The 22,174-nt window shown below is 44.5% G+C and overlaps 1 protein-coding gene across 1 annotated transcript in view; it reads right to left on the minus strand.

Annotated features, from left to right (window-relative positions):
* Nucleotides 1–648: 648 nt before the first annotated feature.
* zbtb16a (zinc finger and BTB domain containing 16a) overlaps nucleotides 649–22,174 on the minus strand; it is a 66,355-nt gene continuing 44,829 nt past the window's right edge. The window contains exons 5-7 of the mRNA XM_088399009.1: nucleotides 11,805–11,975; nucleotides 8,128–8,298; nucleotides 649–6,580 (exon numbers count right to left, since the gene is read on the minus strand). Coding sequence (XP_088255135.1) covers nucleotides 6,351–6,580; nucleotides 8,128–8,298; nucleotides 11,805–11,975 — 572 coding nt within the window. The 3' untranslated portion in view covers nucleotides 649–6,350. The remainder of the gene's footprint in view (nucleotides 6,581–8,127; nucleotides 8,299–11,804; nucleotides 11,976–22,174) is intronic.

Below are 22,174 nucleotides of genomic sequence, written 5' to 3' on the forward strand. Positions count from 1 at the left end.
TCAAGATGTTAAATGACGCAGACTCCTTCCTTCCTTCTTCATTAGCTCCAATAACATTCAAGTATGAGCGGTGAACAATTTCCACTTTCCTGTCAAAACGACATAAAATGAAGATAACACAGTCAGTCTGTCAGGTGGCATAGTTGCCAAGCAGCTTAATAACGACACTTAAATAGTATAAACTCACCTGTAAAACAACCAACAATTAATTGCGGGCTATATGAAAATCAACAGAGCGAAGTGGGGCTAGAGTTGGTTTACTCCAACAGGTGGCGCCATTTCCCTTTTTGTCGCCTTCCACCGGCGAGCTCGGCGCAGACTGCGCATGTGCTTGGAATCAAACTATTCTAACAAATAAACACATTTGAAATGAAACAGGAAAACGATCAAAATTCTACATTTACGCAGCTATGGACTACAACAAAGATTTCCAACTATTTTTACAGAATGTAAGAAAATTTTGCAATCATTTATAAATCATTTGATCTACTTTATTGTATTCTTTTTAATCCATTCTTTAGTAGTACTCTGAGTTTGAAAAATAATACAAAAAATAGTAACTGTGATTAGTAGGAATGTATAGATAATTAAAAACAATGGTTGGTGAAAAATTAAGGGAAAAAAAGCCAGTGAGAGTACAAAGACAACTGACATAAAGTCCATTGTTTATTTCCTGTGTGTACAATTGATTTTTATAATGAAACCCATAAATAAAAAACAAACAAAATCAATCCACTCACTACAAAAAGACAATATACTGTTAGTAGGATGTAAAACCCCAAAGAAAAAATTCTTTAATATTTTTTTCCACGATCAAAAAGGCACAACATTGACGACTTTAGTGACAACATGGAAGGACCTGCAGCATTAAATGTTTATTTCATTTTTTTTTCACACTCCATCAGAGAACACTGAAATGTTACAAAGTGATGCGTCTGATTCTACATGGAAATGAATCCAAAAACAAACGTAACCTCAATATTAACAGATGGTGGCGAGACATATGAAAACATGTTGCCACAGTGGGGAGTTGTGAAAAAAAAAAATCGCACATTGTCGTTGGAAAAGACAAAGGACATTTTTCATTTTTTGCAAAGCTCTAATGCAATTTTCAACGATAAGAACAAAAAATAAAACGATAGAACAAAAAAACAAAAGAAAAACTAAAAATAATTGGGCACCTTCTAAGATTAGGCTAAGATTGGGTGCTGAGGTAGACAAAAACTATAGCAATTCAAATCATCATCATCATCATCATTAAAATAATAAAAAAGAAACACTATCATCTTTAAATTTCTTAATAATACAGAGCGACTTCTGGACTGGCACTTGTGTTGCCACCAAAATGGAAAAGAAACAACCAATAAAAAAAAGCTTTTTATGCTTAAAAAGAAAGTTACGCTTGGTCCGAACGGAGCAAAGTTGTTGGTCCTCAGTGCTTGGATAAAAATAAAATAACTTGGTGCTTTTTTTTTCTTTTTTACATGTTGTCAATATTCTTTTAAACATACGTGGAGACCTTGATGGCACATGGGCGTGAAATGGCGAGAAGGAACACCACACCAAAAACACACACACGTACAAGTGCCTGCTCCAGGGATGCCATGAGTGCCACTTTTTTTTACCCACGCGCCCTAAAAGCATCATGTTGGAGGAAGAAGAAGAAAAAAATAATCAATCAAAAGTACAGCGTTACCTTGAGATACAACCCTTATTTACTCAAAACACGCGTATCTCAAATCGTCTTTCCCCACTGAAATGAATGGAATTTCAATTAATCTGTTCTTGCTTCCAATTTTTATGAACAAGAAAAATAGAACTTAATATTACTGGACATTATAAAGATATACAGTAATGACATAATCAAATAGAGTGTAAAAAAAATATTTTGGGCCACTTGTATGTCAAGGCGCCACAATACCTCATGGTTGAATTAAGGGCATGAAAAGATGGTGTCAAAAGTTTATATATATTTTTTTTCCCAATAATGTCAGCAAACCTGTTGCTGTGTAACAAAAAAAAAAAAAAAAAGGAATGAAAATCAAATTAAACTATCAAATCAATAGCCCTCGAATTCTGAAGAAAAAAACTTGTGTATCATGACATCCCATGGCTGCTGGCGGACAACATTTTTTTTTTTCATTTTTTTTGGCAAAATCTTTTATCCGAAAATACAGAAACGGAGCACGTCTCCCCCCCAACAATTTCCATGTTTAGGCACACAAACAGTACGGGAAAAAACATCGTAGAGGAACACTGAGGGAAGAACGATATTGATGCCAACGAGTATATAGAGTTACATCATTTTCCAACATAGAAAGAAAAACAAAAACAGTGGCATAGAATAGAAGTTTTGTATCTGATTTAGTGCATTTTTCCACGAGTACGCACACACACGCATAGCTACACACTCTGTCAAGCGCACGGGAAAAGGAGAAAACATTCAAAGGACAATGACGTCATTGACTTGACGGGTAAGTGTTGCATTGTGGGTAACGATTGATTTGTGAGATTGTTTTGCTGTTGATATTTGCAGGTGATGTCGTGGGGGGTAAGAAACAAAATTCCCCAAACCTCTCGGCTCACAGTGTTACGGGACGTGCCATCCCTTCTCTTTTACTCTTTTCAAGTACAAAACAAATAATACAAAAAAAAATAATAATAATAACAAGCCCACGGTCAAGTTTGATTGATAGAATGGTGAGTGACAAGTACTCTCGTTTTTTTGTTTTGTTGTTGATGTCACATCCAAATAAAGTTGGCGGTAAGATTTTTTTTTGTCCTTCACCTACAATGTAATTGACATCCAGAAAGCAACACTTATTATTATTATCATTATTATTACAATATGTTCACACGATATCAAAGAGGAGCAAGGCAAGAATTACACCAGAGAAAACAAAACAAAGGCAAAAAAAAAAGACCAATGTGTGCCCTGCTCAGACTCTCCACAAAAAAATAGACAGGACTGACACGCAATACAAAAATATCACAATTTGTTGCTTTTTTTTAATATCAAATCACCTCCGTTGAATCTCGTTCAGGAATTCATTTTTTGACTTTTTTTTTGTTGATGATTACTAAACGTCCAATTGTCCATCGCACGCTGCAAAAAACCCTAACCCAGAAAAGACCTCCAGCACCATTTGATCCACCGTTCACATTACAAAACTACAAGTCTATTCACATATGTTCAAGTGTCTACGTTCGTTTTTGAACCCGTGAAGCAATAGTGCGTTCCTCTTATCTTCCTCCTCATTTTGCGCATCACTTAAGGCTTCAAAATTGCTTTTTTGTATTATTTTCTTCCATCCCAAAACGTTATCTCGGACTACGTCCCCATTCATCCCATCAATCTCTATTATGGTAATTTTTTGACAGTTTTTTTTTTGCTTTAAAATAACCGTATTTCCTCATATAGTGGCCCCGGGGGTGGCCCAGGTAAAAAAAAAAAAAAAAAAGCCAATAAGCGGGGTAGCCGGTAAATTAAAAACATGAATAAGCAGAAGATCAGGTAAATTAAAAAAACACGACAAAGTGGCAATCAGGCAAAACTGAATAAACAACATCATCAAAAAACAGCAAATAAGCGGAGAATGGGTGAAAAAGTCAAATAAGTGAAGTTTGGATAAATTGGATAAATACAAAAAAAAGGGCATTAGGTAAACTAAAAACACAAATAAGTGGATGATTAGGTATAAAAACCAACACAACAAATAAGTGGGAGTTAAAATCAGGTGAAAAACATGAATATGCAAACAAACAAAAAAACTTGCATTAGATAAAAAAGTGAATAAACGTGGGAGCCAGTAAACAAAATGCATCAAGTGAGCATTGTGTTAAAAAAAAAATGCAAATGCGTGGGTGTTGGGATGAGGCTTTTACATAAAAAAAAAAGCAAATAACAAATAAACATGGACCAATGATGACCCCACGTTTTCATTCATCCAAAAAAGCAACTTGGTAGCTGCTGCTGTTTTGGTTAGCAACAGCGCGAGCAAAACTGACTTCCGACTTCACCTTCCCTGACTTGTATAAGGGCAGTGTCGACTGGCGGGAAGGCATTTGTTAAGTTCAACAACAATGATTTGAGAGGGGGCCGCTATTTGAGGAAATCCGGCGACTCAAATTGGAGGAACAAAAAAACGTAAGCGTGAGATGAAGTAGCAATGATGAAAAAATGTGCTTTTGCCAAAACATGAACTTAAGAGAGGTAGCTTTTTTTAACAAACAACACACAAAAAAAGGACAAACAAATCAAATAAAAAAGACCAACCTGCTGACTCCAACAAGCGCGGTTAATAGTAATAATACCAAATTTGGTAGCACGCACAAACTAAATCTCATCGCTGCCGCGGCACTTTTGAAATGTGTGTCTGCGTGCGCGCACACACGCTCCTGCACACGCACACACACACGCTCACACACACACAAACAGCTTCATCACGCTGTGCAATGCATCTTTCCGACTCGCGACGCTAACAAAACACGGGGTTAACAAAAAACAAGAAAAAAACATGAGGTCACAAAATGAGGTAATTCAAGTATGAAGTGAAAACGAGGAGATGAAACCACAGAGAAAAGAGTCCACGTTTCCATCGCCCTATTGGTCCCGCCCCTCTTGGGCAATCACCCGAATACTCCAGTTGACAATTCCCGCTTTCGCTTCCTCGGTTAACAGTGACTTTCCTTCACCGGGCCGGGCGGTCGGCATTTTCGGGCTCCCAAATTCCCCAGCCAAGCGTGCAAGTCTTTTCACATTCACGTGTTGAGATGGCGCCGGCCCATTTCCGACATTCACTCCTTCGAGAGCAGCCGTTTTTCTTTCCCAAGCCTGACATTTTTTTTGTGGTTAGTGTGAGATAAATGAGAGTATACGCGGATGGCGGCGGTGTATTGCTGTGATTAATGTGAATATAAAGCTGGACTGATATCAAACAGAAACTGTTGTCGTAATTGCGGCGATACATTGATCGATGAGCGGGACAAAAATACAAGTCAGTCTTTCGACACCCGGACCAGGAAGACTGACGGCCCCCCTAAAAAAGCAGCACTGTGAAGCCCCTCCCCCTCCCACCCAACTGATCAATTAAGTTCATACTTTGTTTTTAGCGCTTCCGATTCGTCATCTACTGCATATTCCGACCGGCTGAAGATTCTCAGGGGCTATCCGGTGAAAAAAAAAAAAAATCGACACGACCTGTCGACGTTCAAGTACTCGGTGGGCATTTTTGTTGGAGCCGTGGGGCAAGGCTCCAATTGTCCAATTTCTGTGCATACCCAACAATTCTTATGCTAAGGACACTTTCTGGGAATTTACTCAAGTGTGCATTCTCGTTAGCGCCACACCAAGAAGGAAGAAGTGAATACATTGCTGGGCATACAATGCTTTTTTTTGAAGCTCCATCGATTTTGGTGACCAACCAATAATAGCCAGGGCTTTCTTGCTGGAGGTCTTCGCTCTCCAAAAAAGAACAAAATCTATTTCAATGCCGCTCCAGGTATTCTTGTTTTGAATGGGCGGCCACTTTCTGGAACTTGCATTCATTTCTCAGCGGATAATCAAAATTGGGCAAATGTCGGGCTACTCGATTAAGTGCCATTCTCGCTAAAGGAGGTGCGTTAGCGAGACTACCAAGAAGGCTACTGAGCAGATTTGGAGGGACTGCATCAACAACAGTGATCCAATTGGGGATGGTTTGGTCGTTTGTCTCATTAGCGCCATGACACAAACATTGCTAGCGGTAGATTTTTAAAAATGGTGGTTATCTGGTATGTATGTACACAATTTGGTAGTGATCCAAATGGGGCTTTGGCTGTCCTTGGCAGAGGTCTCCACTCGTATCAGTTGCAACAGCAACTACCACAAACACAAAGTGTTACGTTTTCTTCCTCACATTGGCATCATCATCATCACGTGACCTGGATTTGTGTGGAGATTGGTAAGGGAACGCAAAAGAAGTGACAAAATAAACATCATGTCAGATGCTTCGAGATTCGACCAAATGCTATTTTGTCTGGGTCCGATAGCCCTTGAGAATCTGTCAACGCTGTAGCAGCAATACTTTCCCTGCAGCTCTCGTGTTTCCGTCACGAGGCGACCTGAACAACTGAAAGAAATAAAGAAAGGAACACAATGCGCACTTGACCCACCCGGTGATTCCGAACTAACGCCACAGACTTTGACGTCTCTCCGGGAGGACCCTTCTTTTGTCATCGCTTTTGCAAGAAAAGACGCTAATCGGTCTTTCGTCCTTTTGCACAGCTTGGCCTAGCGCCTTCAAATTACATTCCCCTTCTACCCGCCCCATCCTTCCTTCCTTCCCTCCTTCCCCAATACCTTCCCTCGCTTAGACGTAGCAGAGGTACAGGTAGGTCTTCTCGATGCGCCAGTCCGGAGGGATGTCTTCGGGCTTGTGGCCCTTCATGTGCTTCTGCATGGCCGACAGGCTGGGGCAGTACTCCAGGCAGATGGTGCATTGGTAGGGCGAGGCGCCGTTGTGGGTGCGCAGGTGCTTGATCATGGCCGAGTAGTCCCTGGATCGTTGGTGGCACAGCTTGCACTCGAATGGCTTCTCACCTGAGGAAAAAGCCCAATCCATAAGCGGACCCCGTTTGAAGACAACAAGGCTCTCCTGTATCGTCGCTATCCGAGTGTTCATGCTAACAACGCTAACTGTTCGCTAATGATGCCAAGTGAGCTAACGATGTGAGCGATGTCGGGGGGACGATCCAATCTAAGACATGTAAATGGCGACCTTTTGCCAGAAGCATTGGGGGAGGTGGGCGGCAAATGATCAGGTCGCCGCCGTCCCAGACGTGGCCCGCCTCCCCTGCTTGACCTTGACCGTGCCAAGGAAGCCAATAAGCGTAAATACACGTGGGCCAGCCCGACGGCTACTAATATCGATAACCGCACTGTAAACAAGGTGGCCTCACATAAGCGGCTAATAATGAATTGCAAATGCCCCCTTCCCCCGGCGCTATTGATCCGGCATCGGCATTTGCGGAGGGAGGGGTGGGGGGCAGGCTCCGCGCCGCTTGTCGATGATTCATCAAGCGGCTGCCTTTTATGTGAGGTGGCCTTTGACGGCGAGCTTGTCGCTCCTTCTCGTTATCTGGCGTTGGAGCTCCCCCGCTGCGCAGCCCCCTCTACAAAAAAGGAGTTGGATGCGTGTGGAGGTGGGAGCCAATTATTGGAGAGCCTGCCTTGATAGTGTGTCTTATTGAAAGGGAGATGGGCGCGTGTGCCGTGCGTGTCAATTCAAGCTGGGCTTTTCAAACTGGGCTGGGCCAGCTGTAGTTTTCAAAGTCACTTGTTTACATGATTGCACATTTCAATTGATTACAATTTAGGATGAAAAATGTCTTCCCTGTAAGAGAGTCCGGGGATCAAAAACCCTTGAAATACCGAATTTGTGTGCGAGGAAACAGCAAGGAAGCACAAGCGTCCCGATGGGCTTCGCCGATCAGTCTTAGCTGAGCTCCCTTTGGCGGCGCAGGCTAGCTTATCACAGTGTCAACATCTTTATGGGGCTCTAAATATACCGCGATCAATAAGCAGTCTTTGGAGACATTCATTTACTGTAGCGCGGCAACAAAGATATGCATCTGCTCTGCTCTGCCGTGTGCGTGCGTGCGAGTAGCACATCATGTGCTGCAGCCACAATGTGTGACAATGAATGCATTAGCGGAAAAGCTCATTCCCACTCAGCAGTAGGGACACACGCATCGTCTAATGACATCCAGATAGAGGTGCCGGATTAAAAGAAGTTTTAGGGACCAAATTAATATTGCGGCATGCTTGTCCATCACTTCCACTACCAAAAGACTGTGTGTTTTGCTAGGTGCTGCTCTTTTGGTTAGCAACAGTTCCGACGTGAACAAAAGCGTCCACAAATATAATCGAGCTGTTGGTCAACTGAGCTTCAAATGATCAACGTGATCAATCTGAGAAACACCTTTTGGTATGCTGTGCTACTTTATATTTGCTAACTTGTTCTGGATTTCCATTTAGTAGGGGAATAGAGGGCAGAAACCTCTCAACCGGCACGAGCTTGGCATCGACTCGGTTTGCCAAATGCCCAGCCCAAATGTAAACATTACAAGTGATTGGCGTGTGTTTACCTGTGTGCACGCGGTAGTGGGTCTCCAGCTGGTGCTTGAGGCTGAACTTCTTGCCGCAGCCGTTACATTCGTAGGGCTTCTCCCCCGTGTGGATGCGCTTGTGGCCCTTCAGCGTGCTCTCGTCGCGGAAACAGCTCCCGCAGAACTCGCATTCGTACGGGTGGTCCCCGGCTGCAAAGTGGTCAGGTACGAGGCACGTTACATCAACTCACAAAACACAGGTGCCCCAACAATAGAAAACCGTCAAAAAAAGTGTTCTTAACAAAATGTGACACAACAGTGGGGCAAATCAGCATCAAAAACTGGCCTCTCAACAGGGGTGTGTAGACTTTTGATAGCCACTGTACAAGCACCTCCTGTCACATTCTCCAGTAGCTATTTCTGAATGCATTTCACAGCAAAGCTGCAGCTTTAGGTCTTCATCAATGACCTATGCCTTTCATTACCTGCCTGTCCGAGCGGCGACGTGCCGCCGAATAAATTGCATTTCTCGTTATGCCCGCTGCTAAGAGACAATCTCACCCACCCCGTGCGTTACGTTATTTAAGGTCTTATTGTACGCAGACGGCATGCTGTTGCGCGTAGACAGTCAGCCGGATGAAAGACGCACTTTAAATGCTGATCACATTCAGGCTGCGCCGCACTTGTCACGGGAGACGACGCTTTCAAAGCAACGAGCTTGCCTGTAATGTGACGAGCGTGTGAGATGGAGGGGGGGAAGGGATGGGGGCGGCGTGTGTGTGCGTTGAGGATCAATAAATGTGACACTCCTTATTTGTCCGCATGAAGTTATCAGCGCCTCCTGCTGTACGCTGAGGGGCGTCGCCGCCACGGAGGAGATGGCCATCCATCAACGAGCCCGGCGGCTGCGCCGCGCTGCGCCACGCCACGCCGGCAGAATAACAATGCGCCTGGCATTCAGCCGCCTTTAATTAGGCCGTCTGATCGCAGCAAGTGAGCGGGATGCTAATACGCGAGGCGGCAAAGCTCATTGGTTTGTTGACGCCTAATTCCATCCTGTAACATTTTCATGAATAAATCCCCACCAAGAGTAGAGCAAAGAGTATGCTCACTAGAGACGATACTAAACTCAGATACTGTTGAGTTGAAAGGTAGGAAAGGTAGAAAAATGAGGAAATGCTAACATTTTAGCAGATGCTATGCTGGGCAAAGGTCATTATAGCCCACAGAAAAAACATCAAGTACAGAATGAATCCAATTTGAACAAGTTAGCTAAAATCGCTAAGATAGTTGCAGTTGGTATGCTAACATATTGTGTTGTTGTTTTTCTGTTCAAAGCAATAACCAGAAATAGAGTGTGTGTGTTTTGGACGCCGCTATCATTCATAAGGTGTCACTTCATCGTTTCCTATCCGATAGAAAATCTCATTTCCAGAAAACGCAGCGGGGAGCCGCTGACCCGAGCGCTATTCTCTCTGACTTTAATCGCTATTTGTTTTCTTTTGTTATGTCTGTAAACTTTATCAGGACACGCTTGAAAAACTCACTTTTGGATTCTTTTAAAAAAAAACAACAACTGTGATTTAGTGTGCCGCCGCATTTGAAAGCCGTGATTACTTACAAGCGGATATCGTGTACCAGAAGAGATAAGTACGTGAGGACAATAACGAGCATTCCGTCTGGGCCCGGCGGACAAATCATACCAAAAAGCAAACAAAAATGTTTCTTTAAAAGGACGTGAAAGATTTTTTTTTTTAAATGTCTGGACTTCAAGTATAAAATCAAATTGAAGTGAATCTTTTGTAATACAGCCATAATCAGACGTGGACATTCATGCTAATGCTAATTTGTCCCGCTACCGTTGGAAAGGAAAATGAGAACATTCGAGTGATTCTTTGCTTCCAGCAGCAGCAGCAGGGAGGCCACAGATGAGAAGAGCCCAAGACAGTGAGGTGGAACCGCATCACATGGCCACTGGACCCTTGGGTGCCCCTGGGCATCGCCACCTGCGTCCCCTTGCCAACACGCACACTCATGTGACACCCCAAAGGAGTGCTGAGGGTGGCGATGCCCGAGGGCACCATTGAATGGGGGCGGGCGAGCGCTGGTTTGTGTGTTCATTCTATAGGTTTTAAATCAAGGACGCACGGCCACAGCCAATTTTATTTGCTCACTCAAATACAGCTGCGAACACAAAAAAAACCCCGGCAAATTGTCTCATACACATACACACACTTGGGCACAGACAGTGAACAACAATGGAATATTAATGAAGGTCTGCTGCTGAGTGTGTGTGTGTGTGTGTTTTAAGAGAAGGCACAGCTGCCAACACTGTATAATTGAGCACGTGCACTTGAACCTTTAATGCACTGTGCATACATGCAGTAAACCTACAAAAAGAGCAAATAAAGCCACGTGTGTGTATGTGTGTGTGTGTGTGTGCTGCAGAGCGTGCAGGTGGTTGGAGGAGAATAAAGATGGTCAGATTAAGATGCTGAAATAAACACCATTAAATTGCACGTCTTTGACGCAGCTCCAGTGTGGCGGCTCTGGGCTGCGTTGCCAAGATAAGGCGGCGGCAGACAGGTAAATGAAGCACGCGTCCCGCAAATAAACAAACAAACAAAAAAAACAAGTCTTTGTTCGATTCGTCACATTAAGTCAAGAGATGAACATTCTCGGCAAATCCCATTGTGATATATTGCGTTTTTTTTCCCAATGCATTTCAATCGACGCGTGAGGATTTTTGACCTCCTCATATTTGATCGGAATAAATGATCATTTTCTTCTTCTTCTTCTTTCCCTCCAAACCGTGCATAAGATGATGCAGGGAACGGCGCATTCATTTCCCGTCGGGGGTAAACGAGGAGGTCCCATTTCCCATTTCCTAATCCCCGTTTCCTCCTCCCCGAACATAAAGTCATATTTAAGCGACGCTCTCATTTGTGATTTAACACCCGACCAACCATTCCTAGCGACATTCGCGCCGGCTGGGCGGGCAGGTACTGTACAGCATCACCCCCCCTCCCAACTCATCCGATTGGTCCGACTCGCAAACGGAGGCCGACTGCTCACATCTCACCGCCTTTTCCTTTCAAATATTTATCCGGGGCGCTGGTGAGCTAAATCAGCCGTGACAGTGAGACTGTTATTTAAGGTCGCAGACAAGCTGCTGAGGCGGGGGAAGGAGCGAGCGAGGGAGGCGGAGCAGGTGGGAGCGAGGGTTGCGGGGGGGGGCATCCATCCGCTCGCCCGCCCGCCACCACTGGAATGGAATTCATTTCCATGTGTTCATATTCGTCCATTTGGCCACGTGTCAACAATGCATTAACATCCCGCTGTGGTCTCAGCGCACTCCAGCGCCGTGCAAATGAATAAAATAAGTCACCATCGCCGCAGAACCGATTTGACTGCTGACCTGAATGAAGATGAATGGAGGAGCGCCCGCTCCGCTCAGCAAGCGCCCATCCCAAATAAAACACGGCTTTCTACTTACTGTAAACTATTTTTAGTCCCGTCTCGCATCTCTCACGAGGATGCACACGGCCATAAAGGTTACGGTGCGTGTTTTTCGTTTTGCAACCATTGATCTTATTTGTGTACAACGAATCCGCATATTCCGCAAGGTCGTCTCAAAATTGTTGTTAATCGCCGACGTATGAGAGAATCCAAAATAACGAAGCGTTTCAAATTGCCTGCGCGGTGCCTTCACTGACCTGTATGCGAGCGCAGGTGGCGCTTGAGCGCCGTGTGGCTGGGGAAGGTTCGGTTGCATTCGCTGCAGATGTAGCTACGCACGCCGGCGTGGACCTCCATGTGCTGCTGTAACGCCGTCTGCGTCTGGAAACGTTTGCCGCACAGCAGGCAGAAGATGGCCATGTCGGAGCCTGCACACACACAAATAGCCATTAGTCACTTTTTTCATCAACACCTGGAATTTGTTCCATTGGGCCTTGGATAGCTTAGTATCTTGATACCAGCGCAAAATGTTTTTTTCTTTTCACTTGATGACACTGGCCTTCACTTGAAGAGGGAAAAGCTCGTTTGCGACGATTCCTGCTTGTGTATTATGACACCTGAATGGAGCGTTTTTGCAGCCGGACTGTAGTGCTGTAGTTAGACCAGGAAAAAACAAAACACTTCACTGGCAACGCATTGAGCGTGCTGGGATAAAGATCTTCCACGCAATACTTCAATCCTCTCTCGACTGTTTCTCTCTTCTCCAGCTGAGATAAAGAGCACACGGCTGCGAGACGACAAACACAACGCATCGCAAAGACGCTTGAACACACTTGTCTTTACACTTTTTCAATTACCTGGCCCGGTTGAAACTCGAGGGAAGGACTTGGCAGTGTTTGAAAGCCGGTTTCTATTTAATCAGTCAATAATGCATCTTTGGGGCCAAGCTGACACTAATTTAAAAATCTATCAGGAGCGCCACGCTGCCTCATGTTCATAAGCAGCGCGGTAGCAGGCAAAAGGGGCCAACATCGGCCTCCTTGTTGGATCGATTACTGTCTCGCGGATGGAGGCTGGGGGGGGGCACGTCACTTTTTATTACGTCAATTGGAACACAGCAATACTGGCCGCAAAAAAAGCCACAAAACCAAGAGAATTAATTTGTTTATAATGTACAACTCAACCGCAAGATTTTGTGATACTAAAGTTAGCTAGCTTTGTGCTAACATGCGTTAATACACATTAGCTAGAGCTAGTGAAGACTTTGGTAAGATTTTGTGATACCAAAGTTAGCTCGCTTTATGCTAACAAGCATTAATAAACATTAGCTAGAGCTAAAACGCGCTCCACAAATGTGATGGATATAACTAAACAGGATTCCCAAATATGACGGCTAAAACGTAACACGAACCAAAAACATGGCGGACGTACCTCAACAAATATGGCCGACATTCCGCTACTGGATATCAACACGCTGCACCGAGAGCAAGATCACCGCAATTAAAATACTCTGATCACTTGTGCAGGAAAACGTCTCATAAACAAGACTTTTATGACATTGATTTCTCCTTTTATGGGCGTCATTAAAAAAAAAAAAGGTTGCATGTTCATTATAGGATTATCAGATGCGAGTTTACAAGAGCGTAAAGTCGCTCTTGCACAACTGCGAGGTTTTAAAACAAAAAAAACCTCCTTGAAACACATCGGCGTAAAGAAGAGTTGGCGCAACTGCAATGCACACCTTGATTAGAGAAAATTAAGTACTACAGACTATACTGTCGGCGACGCTGCGAGTGTGTGTGCCTCTGATGGATGAAGAGAGCCGTGAAGAGATAAAAGAAGAAAAGGCGGGAGAAAAGTAGTTGACCCAGAAGGTCCATTACAGTGTAAAATTGAGTCAGCCTGAAGTGACACCTGAGAGGAAGCACTGAAGGTGGCGCTTGCTGCTGCTGTGTGTGTCTGTGTATTTTCGCCTCAGTCCTGTTTGGCTGTTTTGGAATAATTTAGCTCCCCTAACCAGCCTCTCGCTCTGTCTAGCGCATCTATTTATAAAGAAGCCCGGGCAGGCCCCTGCCTGGCCACGGTGGTGCCGGCGCATCCTTAATGGCGCTGAGCGGAGTGGCAGGGCTGCTGTTATTTAAGTGGGGGGAGGAAGGGGGGGGGGGGGTAATGGAGAGGAATACTCCCCAATGGGAGGTGACAGCGGGCGGACCGGCTAACAGCGACTGGCTAGCGGCGCTAAAATATGAAACGTATGACATCGCTGTCTGATTAAAGGGGAAGTCAAGTCAAAATTTTTTTGGACATTACGTAATATGTTCCATGTGTATTTAGATATTATCTATATTATTATATGATATTATTGCCGCACATCACTACTTTTCTTGCTTAAGCTGCAGCAAAAAAACTCAAATAATGAACAGGAGGTGACCCTTTATGCTTTTCAGTCCACCATTAACATGAAGCTCAGCCTGTCGGAGGTAAAATCACAGACAGTCGTCCGGCGGCGTTCTGCGGTTCGGTCGGAGCCGCAATGCAGCCAGTCGAACCGGAGAGCTGCCAAAATTAATGAGGCGGCCAGTTGCGGGACCTCAGCACAAGGTGTTCAATCACAGGTCATTAGCACGGGCCTCAGTGACCGCTCGGCTCGCTCATCAATAGTGATCGATATGACGCTGCACTTTGCTAGGACCCGACCGACACGTATGGATGGATCATCTATTACGTCATTATTTATGAATGCACTGTACAAGCAGCTTGATTTTGGGCAAAAAATGGACATTTTTGATGAAAACCTTTTTCACTTCCAAATAGTTGTAATAGTACTACTTTCCTACTTATTACTTGAGGGAATTCAAATATTCAAAGATGCTCTCAGTATGACGCCGCGCAGTTTATAGATAATGGCAAGATAAATGATGGCAAAAAAAAGCATTTCCAAATGCAGCAATTAATTGTATGCTAATCATGGGCAGTATAAGACATGATTACTTTTAAATAAGCTGGAATGTGGACAGCGTGCAGCATAAATTAGTGAAAAGCAATCTAATTGGACATTTTATTGCTGAAGTAAATGTGATCTGTGTTTAACAGCTACTTAAAGAAAAAGCCGTAATCCCCGCTAAGTAGCATTGTAAACAACAATAAACACACACACACACACACACACACAGTCCCCTGCATGTTTTATATACAACACAATTTCAACACAATCGCTCGGGTGAGTCTTTGCAGCCATTCACGCGGGAAATCCAAGAAAAGTGTGGCGCTTTTCGTCAGCTGGCGATAACTCAACGTCGGGCGTGGGCTGGGGAAAGGCGAGGGCGGTCGGATTGAGCGCCGATGCTCGGATTGAGTGCCGACGCCGGAAGACGCACATCGAGATTAATGTCGCCAGATGCCAGGCGAGATGCCATATTAATTACCCGCAGATAATGTCATCACGGCCATATGGCGGCTCCACCGGCCATTGGCTTGACAGCTCGTTTTTTTTATTTGCGCGGTCACGCCATCTGACTGGAGCCTTGCCTTCTTATAGAAAAGTGGGCACATGGCCAGCGCTTCCGTCATTTCACAATCAAATTTGGTCTTTGACACTGTTTTTCTGTAGTGTCTAAAAAGCCAAGCATGGAGACTTGATAAAATACACCACTACCCAGGGATCATTTTTTATCTCTGGCCTTTCCTTTGAATTGTCAGGGAAAGGGAAATCGCTTCTTGCGTGACAATCCGTGTTTTTCTGGGTCGGTGAAAAGCAAGCAAAGGCGGCGCGGGCGCTAGCTAGCAATTTTCCCGTCGCAGTGATTTGAATTGTTGATTTGTTCCCGATGGTCAAGTTCGGTCGCGGCTCTCCACCGTTTACAATGTCCATTGTAAATTACATAGGTACATATATGTTAATGACACACAGCTGCAGTTAAATCCATTCCCGCCTTGAAGCCATGCTGTACTGCAGTGGGTATAAATTGTGGCCCGTGTTTGTGTGTGTCCCACCGCCGCCGCTGCGACGCAGACTGTAAAGATCATAAAGGATGCATGCTAGGAATTAACGTCAGCGTGAGCAATGGCGGCGGCGGAGGTCTTTTAACATGATTCACTGCGACATGGCCGCCCTGGACTCTCACCGCCCAATCGCAGATCATTTACAAAGACGGAGCGCGCTCGTTGTCCAATCCATCCCATCAAGCCAGCCGCCGGCCAACATCGCCGCTGTAACACCCCCACCCCCCATCTCCTCTCTTCCCCCCTCCACACCTTCCAATCCCCACAAATCCGATTTAATCAGACAACTTGTGCAGTGTGGCTGGGAGTAAGAAAAAGGATAATTAGTAAACAGAGGAGCTCCTCGCCAGGCTTCATTGGCATTCGCGCCAGGTTACTGTGTCGCATTTAAAATGCGCTCTGATGAAGTCTACAGAATCAAACCATTTGTTACTCCTATTGAGGAGGCTTCGGGCTACTGGCAATTAAATTGGAATTAGCGGCGGGGAATGAGATAGGGCAGATTCATAGCGAGCGGGGGGAACAGAGAGGCCTCTCTGTCTGGACTTGGCTCCGACGCAAATTTGCCGCCACGCACGTTTTGTTTGTTTCCTGCGCCGCCGTTTCTTATCTTTTATTCATCAAAAAGCCGCCCACTGCCCGCAATCTAATGACTTACAAGAGCGGCATATTTCAAGATAAAAAAACGAAATCAAACATAACGCTCATATTTTCTGTATTTGATGCTTGAGAACCGACGCTGAGTGCTACGGCCACTGAGTGCACATTTAAGGTAACAGATTACAGCAAATTGACTTTTTAATGGCTTGTACACAAATAAGACGTGGTGGGGTTGCTGGCTCTGGACTTGCTGGAATCTGCCATTAATGTCATTTACCATTTGAGCGTGGTTTTAAAAAATAAAAGTCAAGGTTTCAATAATACACTCTGTCACGAGTAATGAGTTGAGGGGCCAGCGTGTGTCCCTTTTGATGATTCCTAGCCTTTTCTATTCATTGCTTTGTATATATAAATCTAAGGCTTAGTGAGCAGCAGCCATCGACCACGGATAACCTCCACCTTCACCCCGACGCCCTGTAAAGAAATCCCAAATCTGTCCTGGCCTTCCTAGCATTGATTCTACTCACTGGCCATCTGGACAGTGTAAAAAGGAAAAAAAAACAGGGGTGTATGGTGAGTGTGGGGCGCAACTCACATTAGTCACGGGCTCTTTGCTCCTTCGACCTGTACACACACACACACATAGAAAATGAGCCCTGACCCCCCCCAAATCACTGAAGCCGCTGACATAGTCTTTCCTGGTGGACAAAAGGCTTTTAGCACCTCGCTTGCTGTACTGTCCGACACTGACACGCCGGACAGGATGGGTGCTTGTTTTTTTTTTTTTTGTTCCTTCAATGGACGGGGAGGGGGGCTGTTGGGGGTCTTGGGAACAAAAAAAGGATGAGGGCTGTTAAAGGCAGCAGAAGGAGGAGCCATCCGAGTGTACTTTCAAAGTAATCAAAAAAAATAAAATCAGCTACAAAAGGCCACGCTATGCTTCTCAAGTCGCCTTACGAGAGGAAACCACAAGGAACATTGAAGACGAAGTGATTGGAAAATAAAGTGCTGAATTCATGAGGAAAAAAGAGTCGTAATCTGGATTAACATTGATTTTGCTGCATGTGGCCCAATTGAGGATTCAAAATATCAGGAACAGCGCTCAGTATGCAAAGGGAAATGCAAGCTATATTCTCTTCAGACCTCTTTCGGCTGGAGCTAATGAAGACAGAGCAATGAGCATCCAAAGTCTTTTCATCCCTGCGCAACATCTGCTCGATGAGTCATAAAAAAAAAAAAAGTCAGCGCGGGATGAAACGTGATCTCTGAGTTATGAAAGAGGCATTCAGGTGCATCCGGCGCCTCCATAAAAGCCCAAATTCGATGATGTGTGGTGTTTACGTACGTTTGCAGTCAACAACATTAGCCTTAAAGGCCGTTTCATTAGCGGCTGCTCAATGGAGGCAATAAAGCCTGGATCAGCCAGCTGTGACCTTGGAGCCAAAATGGTGGACGACTGTGCGGCTCCAGGAAAAAGAAGAAGAAGAAAAAAACAAAAGCTTTTCATTTATTATTATCGACCTCACCGGCGTGTCCATCAAAATAGGCTTTAGGAAATCAAAAAGAGGAAATGCTCACTAACAGATGTCAAATATAAAAATGAATGAATAAATATGAATGGGAAAAAAAAAGAAAATGCGGTCATATTGCAAATTGTCACTTGTAGAATGTCCAATCGTTTGGGCAGAAAAAAGGTGTAGCTCTTGTGAGTCATTGGAAAGCAACGTGGAAAAAGCTCAAATTGGAATGGATGCACTTGGCCCTGCACTTTAAATCCAGCCTAAATGATGAGTTCAAATAAAGCCAGTCACGTTTAAGCTCGCCGGCCCGAAAAATTGGCAAAAAATGCAGATAAGACTGCGCTCAATTGCTCCGGCAGGACTCTTCCAACCACGTGGATTAGCGCCAGATAATCATATAACGGCCACGATAGTGCCCATCCGCGCTCAACGAGCCCATAAAGTCAACTCTGAGTAAAGAGCGAGCGGCGCCGCTACACACACCCACCCACAAACACACACATTTGGGGATGGGGTGGGGAGCATGTGATACACAGCTGTGTGACAGTGCTGCCTCCGACCAGCTGGGGGCACCGCGGAGACGGGAGTCCTCACATGACCTCTTGAGCAGGAGTTGACAGGCAGTTCACATGGGAGCGGAGGACAGGGAAAGGGGGGTGGGGGGAGCGGTGGGGGAAGAAAAAAAAAGCCTCTTATATGCTATAACAGACACAATGTTGGCCGCCTCGCACGCGCTTAATGGCTGAGAATGGAGATTAGAAAGTAGTTTAGAGGGTCAGGTGTTTGAGGCAAAAGGGCTTGGGGGTGACACTTTTTTTTTTTTTTTTTTAAATGCACATTCCAGTATGGGAATAGCACCAGGAAGGAATGCCAGGATATATAGCGGCACCTTAAAAAAACAAACAAACAAAAAAACCTCATTGCTAAGCGCCCACACAGACATGAGCCTGGTCTAGATTAAGATGTTACTCACTAGGCCACGCCCCTTTAAGGCACACATCCAACATGGGCAGCTAGTACTTTGTACTTTTGTTTTCATTCTTAATAAATTCAATCAATTGTCACTTATCTGTAGTACAAATAAATAAATAAAAAAACAAACTAAATGTGAAAACTCCAAGTAACTGACTGCGAGTTCCTCAAAGCCTTTCTCTGTCTCGGGGCCATATTTCTCCGGGGACGGAGCTTGGCAAATTATAGCTTAGCGTGGGAGTGAGGGACCGCTAGCTCCACGACCCAGACGAGACGCAATAAATCGGCTTTTTCTCGGGCGGCCGCCGTGACCATTCCTTATGTACACCTGGCAAAGAAACAATCGGTGGTAAAAATAAAAACATTCTCCAGATGCAAACATTAGCATGTAGGCCTAGTGTTGTTCAAACCTAGCACAAGACATAGCTACTATTTTCATTTTGGGCATCATAAAATGTTTGGAATTAAGCTCCAAGTATCATCAAATGTTGCTTGAGTGTACTAACTAACAAACCAGCCCATTTAGCAATGCTAACTGAACAGCTAAAGTTTGCAACTTACTCATTTTCCCCCCTCATAGCAGTAGCAAAGATTTATAGCGCCTGACGGGTCCTTGTCAAAGGGGTCCTTGTGTTTTTACTAGCGTGTTGGCCTTATCTGAAAATTCTAACATTTGCCCTGAAGATTACAAGCAAAAGAATGGTTGACTTTTTTATGGGCGTAGAAAAAGTCCTTTAGAAATAAGTTAGCTCTTTACGACAGCGCAACGCAAACAGACAGACAGTTGCTTAACTGATGGCCCGAGAAGTAAATTACAATGTACAACCCCAGTCAAGCGTGAAAAACATAAATACATTTTTAGCGATGCCTCAATTCATTGTTTTGAAGAAAAAAAAAAGAAGTTTAAACTTTTCAATCAAAATCTTTAAATTACATATGCCTGCAATGGATAAAGCTATATAGAATCAAGTTTGCAAGACTTACTGCTTTAATGAAACTTCATTGTGATCATATAAAACAATGTCAACCAAATAAAAGCAATTTGGGAAGCTCTTTCTTAAGTCGTACATTAAAGTAGGTAGGAGCACCCCCCCATGATGCTAATCAATAAGGCACAAAAGCCCCAAAGCAGCGTCCAAATGAAACGCAGCCATTTTAAAAACAGACTTTCTCTCTTCTTCTTCCTCTTCTTCAGCAGCGTGTTTAAGATTCCTGGCCTTTCACCTGACCTCAGGGGCGGGGGGGGCGGGCGGCTGCAGGCTGGCGGTGATGGAGGTTAAAGTGTAATCCCGGCCCTGTGACCACAAAGGCTTTGGGCCCCCGAGGGCCAAGGACCGGCCACATTTTCCAAATTGCAAGGTTATCCCTGCGTTTCAAAGCTTTTGAAAAGAGCACATTTTAAAGAGCTGAACGGTCGGTGGAGTGATGCTTTGCCTCAACGAGATCTTCAATCAGAAATGTTTTCTCATCTAAACCTCACAAACATGATTTATTTGTTCTATTAAAGCGACTGTTTTACCTTTTGTTAAATAAAAGAAATTACTATTACATTTATTAATTTATATATTTTCTAAAACGATCCAACATTGGTTTAATTTGAAGTTTATAGAGCAAAAGTAGTACATGAATTGTGTAAATTTTGAAGAGGGGTTTTGAGAGAGTTTATTCGAGCTTGGTTTTTAAGCTAAAACGTGCTCGTGGCGCTTTCTTTCGGCTTTGCGGTTAGAGCGCCACCTGGTGCTTTGGCCCAATACGGACGTATTTGTTTGCATTGCTGAAAATTGGTATTGAGTGAGAACAGGGCATTTCTGGACTAAAACTTGTTGATGTGCGGCCATCTATTAAAGGCGCTAATTGCCACGAGTTAGGTATTCCACTGATATTGTGTGGCCCTAATTGCTTACTTAAGCTATTCATTAAAAAGCGTTTCCACAGCGGCGCACATGCTCCATTAGCATTAGTTTGATTCCGAAAGGAGAAACCCTAACAAACGCTTTTGAGCGCTTTGCACTGCAACCCAAAGAATTTGCGCTTTAAAGAGCGGCTTGAGAAGACGGAGAGAAGTGAAGCCAACCAGAGAATAGTTTTAATTGACGCCTCCTCCATTTTCCCAGGCAGAGGGCGAGAGGGAGGGAGGGGAGGGGAGGGGTGAGTAAGGGGGTGATGTGACACCGGTCTCCTGGTGTTTCCACTGTACAATAGGAAGCAGATTTGCAGAAGAGCTGACCCTTGACCTCCAAAGCCCCAGAAAGGCTCCTCCCTCACCCCAAATCAATCAGAGCCGGGACTGTAAGAGGATACTTACGGACGGGTGGGTAGGGGCAACCACCCCTAAACATTCCACGGAAATGTTTTTTTTTTTTTTTGGGCCAGCAGCCTGATAGGTGTATATGGCAACTTGAGTTATTTTGCTATAAATAATTTGGAAATTTCCAAATCCAAATGAATTAACTTCAATGTTTTCAAGAAAATAGCACCTTTGCAGCGCCCAAGAAGAGATGCTTTCTAGTCTTTGTAAAACTTGCCTTCATCTTTCAATTGCTTCAACTTAAAGCGTTAATGATGTTAACTCAAGACGCATTAGGCGACCCATGCTTTTGTTTCCCAAGTTGCTCAAGGTCAGCCCGCACATTTGGGAAGCGGCGAACATCTGGCTGGTGACCTCACGCGCTCTCGGCACTAGCATATGCGTACGCATACATAATTAAATGCTAAATTAATTTCAGAGAGACAATTTTCACATTAGAGCGCAGCGATTACAAATGAAGGTCAGCGCGCTACGACGATGGCCGCCCACACAATGTCGTAGCAGCGTGAACACGCACACACCCGCGCACACACGCGCGCACCCCGACGACGCAAAGGCGGTCGTTTGGTCCTTTGACAATGTTTAACTCCAAATCAAGTGTGACTGCGAACACTCGGCCTCTGGAGTCAGATAAGACATGGCCGCCCAAATAGACGGGCATTAATTATTAATGAACGCCCACGCAACATCTTATCATCTCTTATAAAGATAAATATTTAGCACCCACGCCACTTGTAAATGTCCCTTGTAATTGCTTTGATGAGCCCACAATTAGCAGCGAGGGCATGGAGGCTACCGCTGGATATAACAGACTCTCCGAGAAAAATATTTGAATGTGAATTAGTTTGATCTCAAAAACGACACTATTTTATATGGAAATAATTCTTTTGATAAAACTAGGCTCCCATGCTGGCTCAACTCTGGTCTGGTGTTCCGCAGGGTTCAATTTTGGGGCACCAATGAATTTGCTGCATAGAAAAAAATAAAGATATGCCCAAAACAAACCCAAAAAAAACCCACTAAAATAGTACCTACACAAGGTAAGATTTTGGACGCCTCCACGTTTAGTAAAACGGGAAGGAACGAGAGTGGCCGGCAATGAAAGCGGTCCAGGTGGCCTCCCAAAGACACCAAAAAGTGTGGAGCAAGAATGTCATCTAATCAGGTGACCTGGAGATTCCCTCCTCGCAACGCACCTGAGCAAACACGCCTGCTGACCTTTTGC

This window comes from Syngnathus floridae, chromosome 15 (genome assembly GCF_059516105.1).
Source record: "Syngnathus floridae isolate MCC-2025c chromosome 15, RoL_Sflo_1.0, whole genome shotgun sequence".
In the NCBI taxonomy this organism is placed as follows: domain Eukaryota; kingdom Metazoa; phylum Chordata; class Actinopteri; order Syngnathiformes; family Syngnathidae; genus Syngnathus; species Syngnathus floridae.